This window comes from Humulus lupulus, chromosome 1, assembly GCF_963169125.1.
Source record: "Humulus lupulus chromosome 1, drHumLupu1.1, whole genome shotgun sequence".
NCBI classification, from domain to species: Eukaryota; Viridiplantae; Streptophyta; class Magnoliopsida; order Rosales; family Cannabaceae; genus Humulus; species Humulus lupulus.
Window position 1 is genome coordinate 247,678,252 of NC_084793.1, and position 5,643 is coordinate 247,683,894.

The 5,643-nt window shown below is 33.0% G+C and overlaps 1 protein-coding gene across 1 annotated transcript; it reads right to left on the reverse strand.

Annotated features, from left to right (window-relative positions):
- Positions 1-4,784: 4,784 nt before the first annotated feature.
- On the reverse strand, positions 4,785-5,643 carry LOC133831000 (uncharacterized). The gene is made up of 4 exons (XM_062261161.1): positions 5,600-5,643; positions 5,382-5,453; positions 5,011-5,276; positions 4,785-4,931 (listed from the first exon to the last, which is right to left on the reverse strand). Exons 1-4 carry the CDS (start codon positions 5,633-5,635, stop codon positions 4,928-4,930), a joined length of 378 nt encoding a protein of 125 aa, XP_062117145.1. The 5' UTR covers positions 5,636-5,643; the 3' UTR covers positions 4,785-4,927.

A 5,643-nucleotide genomic window follows, 5' to 3' on the forward strand; every position in this document is an offset into this window, starting at 1 on the left:
TCCTAGATATTACTTAGAGTGAAATAACTCAATTATTACAAAGTTGGAATCACCAAGACATGAGTCTGTGTCAAATTTCACTATTGATCCTGATTCGTAGTCATCAACTCCTAAGTTATTGTAAACTATTTAGATTAATTCTATGATCGAGTAAACTAATTATTGATTACTATGGTATAACTCAAACGATCCTCATTTAAATTCATTAACTCCTAAGTTTTTGGGGGAATTTCTCGATTAATCCTCAATTAAAGTCAACCATTCCGTTGTAAATTTCAAAAAAATCAATCATTCCTAATCAAGAGTCACCAAGATCTTAGTTAGCATGAAATAACTCAGTTATCCCAATTAAAGAATCACGACACCTGAGTCAAGATCAATTATGTAGATTGGGCCTAATTCTGGGTCATGAATTCCAAGGTTAATGAGAAATATCTTGATTTTTCCAAAATTATAGTCAACAAGTACTTATTTGTTATGAAATCAATTGATTATACCCCATTAAGAGACACGTGGATCTTACTTAGAGTGAAAGAACTCAAATATTCCACAGTCAGAACTGCTAAGACACGAGTCAGTGTCAAATTTTCCAATTGATCCTAATTCAGAGACATCAATTCCTATGTTATTGCAAAAAATTTAGATTAATGCTAAGATAACGTAAACTAGTTAATGGGTAAAGTGGAATAACACAAACAATCCTCATTTAAAGTCATTATGTCCTAAGTTTGTGGGGGAATTTCTCGATAATTCCTCAATAAAAGTCAACAAGTTCGTTGTTAGTGTCAAAATAATCGATCATTCCTCATCAAGAGTCAACAAGACTGTATTTAGCGTGAAATAACTAAGTCATCCCTCTTTTGGAATCATGAAGACCCGAGTCAAAGTCAATTATGACGATTGGGCCTAATTCTGAGTCATGAACTCCATAGTTAGTGGAAAAAATCTTGATTATTCTATAATTAAATTCAACAAGTACATATTTGTTTTTAAATTAATCAATTGTGCCCCATTAATTGCCACCTATATCTTACTTAGAGTGAAATAACCCAATTATTCCATTGTTGGAATCACCAAGACACAGGTCATTGTCAAATTTCGCGACTAATCCTAATTCAGAGTCATTAACTCCTAAATTATCACATACTATTTAGATAAATGATATGATCGAGTAAACTAGTTATTAGGTAAAGTGGAATAACACAAGCGATAATCATTTAAAGTCATTAAGTCCTAAGTTTATGGGGGAATTTCTCGATAATTCCTCAATTAATGTCAACAAGTTTGTTGTTAGTGTCAAAATAATTGATCATTCCTCATCAAGAGTCAACAAGATCTTATTCAGCATGAAATAACTAAGTCATCCCACTTTCAGAATAATAAAGACTCGAGTCAAAGTCAATTACATCGATTGGGCCTAATTCTCCGTTATGAGCTCCATAGTTAGTGGGAAGTATCTTGATTTTTCTGCAATTAAAGTCCACAAGTACGTATTTGTTTTGAAATTAATCGATTATGCCCCATTAAGAGCTACCTAGATCTCACTTAGAGTAAAATAACTCAATTATTCCACTGTCGGAATCGCCAAGACATGGGTAAATGTCAAATTTCGCGACTCGTCTTAATTCAGAGTCATTAACTCCTAAGTTATTGCATACTATTTAGATAAATGATATGATTGAGTTAACTAGTTATTGGGTAAAGTGGAATAACTTATACGATCCTCATTTAAAGTCATCAATTCATAAGTTTGTGGGGAATTTCTTGATTATTTGTAAAACGCCCTAGAATAATACTTTGTAAAACACCTCCATGCTCATAAACTTATAGAAGAAAACCTATTATTATATGAAAATTCCAGTGGGCCTTGTTAAAACATGCAAGTTGGGCCCAATATTTTAAAATAAAATAAAATTTCTCATGCAACGTTTTTAAAAATAAATATAGCTCAAGTCCCACTGATAAGTTTTGAAACCAAAATAAAACATGACATCATTCTTTAAAATTGGCATTTAAGCTGATCGTTTTCTCGCCCATAGGATAGCCCCACGCCATACACACTTTGACATCAGAACTCCCCACATCACCATTCGTGCGAAAGAGAAACCCTATTTATTACGTGAAAGGAAAAGTAAGGGGGTGAACTAAAAGCCCAGTAAGGAAGTACAAACAATGAACAAAGAGAACACAACATAGGCATAATCATATCGTAAGTCTCACACAACATCATATCCATACATCGTCATACATCATACTTAAACGTTATCATCATACATCATACAGAAACATTGTCATTATACATCATACATCATCGACATATTCAAACATCATCATCACATCCTTGTGAACATGGGCCCCTTTCTTGTCCATGTCATATCTTGAGGTAAACAAGAGGCTCTAGTTCTTGAATAACCTCGATGTGTCCACCCTATAACTTGGGTTACGTCTTTATATCCTTAGTAACCCCTTTGTTGTGTCATGTTCAACATGCTAACAACCATTTGTTCTTCATACAACATACAAATCACATGCAATCCAATCATATTAACACAAAAGGAAATACATGATTCATCAAATTCATCACATCATCTCAAAATAACATTTCATACTTTATATCACATGGTACTTTGTCATACATAGCATATACCTTCATACAAACCAATCTTACTGTTCATAGCATAATAAAAGGTTCTATCTAACTTCCTTACTGGGCTTTTAGCTCACCCCTTACTTTCCCTTTCAGGTAATAAGTATGGTTTCTCTTTGGCACGCGCAGTGATGTGGGGAGTTCTAATGTCAGAGTGTGTATGGCGTGGGGGTATCCTATGGGCGAGAAAATAATCATCTTAAACGCCAATTTTAAAGAATGATGTCATGTTTTATTTTGGTTTCAAAACTTATCAGTGGGACTTGAACTATAATTATTTTTAAAAACGTTGCATGAGAACTTTTATTTTATTTTAAACTATTGGGCCGAACTTCCATGTTTTAGCAAGGCCCCACTGGAATTTTCATATAATAAGAGGTTTTCTTCTATAAGTTTATGAGCATGCAAATGTTTTACAAAGTATTTGTCTAGGGCATTTTACAAATGGTATCAGAGACGGTCATCCATGTTTCCAAGGACCCTCCCCATACACGCTAAAGATGGGAAAATCTCACCTCACCGCGTCGTAAGTATTTTTTCTATATGTTATTGTTTATTTCTGTTTATTTTTAATTTTATAGTTTTGTTACAGCAGTATAGTAAGATCCCTCCCATTATAAAAACCACTAAGAAACAACTACTTAAGGAAATCCGCGCGATACCCAAGGTCCAGCTTGAGGAGGACCTCTACGATTGGAGGATTTTAGTGTTGAAAACAACAACGGTGGCTTGCAATTGTATACAAGGAATAATGAACAAAAAAGGGGCATTGCTATTGCCCATAAAAAAATACTAGGTGTTGAGGGAAGCACTGTCGGTGTATCCCGAGGCCCTTCTCCAGTTAGCTATGTCATGGCACGACGTCATTCAGAACGACCTGGACTTTAGCACCTTCGAGTACGTGATCTACGATCTTATGGACAACTACTATTTTAGTCGTGAGGAGCCGGTTATAGTAAAGACGGACAACAGAGAGATGGAGGAGCATTATGAGACAGTGCACAATTTGGAGGGAGCTATTGCATGTCAAGAGGTAGTTCATGCCATACCACAAGTGAGCACTAGAATGAGAGCATTGGCGAGTGCCCCTGACTACTTCCACATCTCAAAGGACATCTTCGACTACAGCTCTGGGGATGAGTCCATAGTTGAGGACTAGAGTTTGTCACGTAGATAATTCAGTGAAATGTTAATGAATAAGATGGGATATTTTTCTTTAGAAACCCTAAGGACTTATGATTTTGGTTATTGAACACTTTATCAGTTGTTTGAATTTCAGAATAATTTTGAACACACTTTGAATGCTATGGCTTAATATTTTTCCTCTTGCAAACTCTAAATGGTGTGGATTTGGAATGTATGATCTTCACGAATATCTATCAAACTATTATGTGATTTGTCCTCTCTTATAATTTTCTTTTGGTGCCTTAGAATCTCATAATGTCGACAAGAGGACGAGAAGGAAAGGGAAGAGGAGGAGGCCGAGGAAAGGGTGTCTCCACAAGATCTATGGCCATGACAACTCTTGAAGTAGCACTACAAGAAAAAACAGTATTCATAACACTTAAAAACTACTAACCGGGACTATTGATAGCACTTCTGAAAATGCTAACATAGCCCCTGTTATTAAAAGTCCAGTCTTTTCTATAACAGTTTTTGAATGTTATGTTCGGTGTTATCTTAAACTATTCAATAACACATGTTTAGGTGCTATAATATTCAAATAATAACATTTAGATAGAGTTTTTGGTTATAAATTTGAAGTTTAATCTTGTACTTTTTTCATAACACTTTTCAACTGTTACATTTGATTATTTTGATAACATTTTTAGTTTGTTATATTATATAAACCATAACGATTTTTAACGCTTATAATATGTTTTTAAATCATAACATATAGTAATAAAATTTTAAATTTTATTTTGATAAGTATACTTATATGGTTTTTTTTTTAATTAAAAGATTTTCATTATTGTATTTTGATAACAAAAAATTCAAAATTAATCATAAAATGTAATTATCAATAGATTGATAAACCATAAGTATTACATTAAACAATAACTAATTCAAACCATGAATGTGTCTACTTCATGAGATCTTAGTTCTAACTTAAGTTTGAAAGCATAACATAATAAAGTTTTATAATCTTGAACAATTTTTACTTCAAAAATGAAAAATAGAAACATTACAAGATACACAAAAGTAAACCATGCGTGAAACTTGCTCCATCCTTCAATTCATCATCCTTTGTGCACTTGTCTTTGTTGTGAGTCCATTTGTTTAGCTACAACAAAATTTAAATAAGTAATGCTTTAACTTAAAGTTATAGTAAACTAAAAGAGTACATAAAAAAAGTTAATTACCTAATTATAACTTTATCAGCTGGCCATGCAATTATACTACCTACAACATCTTCTATAGTAGACATAATTGTTGAAGGCCTCCACAGAAATGCATCATTCTTTCTCACAAGATCTATCCCCACTTTCATAGCACTAGGCCCAAGAGGAACATGGTGAACCTCATCCTTTGGGTCACTTGAGATAAAATAACCTTCTGCAATAATTTCTCCAGATCCAATCCAATCTAATATTTTGCATTTTGAGCCAAATGTGTGGTTCTTGACACTCTAACAATATATCAATATAACAAATTCAGCAGCAGTAAATGATTTTATATTGAATATTATATGTTTTAGATTTTATCATTTTCATATAATTAGTATCATAATTACCTGAGTGGAATGAACATGAGAATTTGATTGAACATTGACATTTGATTGCTCCTCACTCTGAGTAGATGTATTCTATTTACAAGTAAGATAGAAAGACATGAATTCAACATAAAAATTAAAAAAAATACAAAAGTAAAGACTAACCAAAAAATTAAACATGAATCTTAGTTATTATTGCAATTCAGCCACATGAAAATATAGTTTCAGCATCAAAATACTTGATTTTTCATTAAAGAAACAATGAGTTGCTCCATGTGTTGCA

Bases quoted from the DNA above. Each gene is read 5' to 3' on its own strand.
- LOC133831000 (XM_062261161.1), bottom strand. From the start codon at position 5,635: ATGGAGCAACTCATTGTTTCTTTAATGAAAAATCAA. The intron at 5,454-5,599 runs GTATTTTGATGC...ACTTGTAAATAG, and splicing joins TTTCTTTAATGAAAAATCAA to AATACATCTACTCAGAGTGA. The intron at 5,277-5,381 runs GTAATTATGATA...ATATATTGTTAG, and splicing joins CTCATGTTCATTCCACTCAG to AGTGTCAAGAACCACACATT.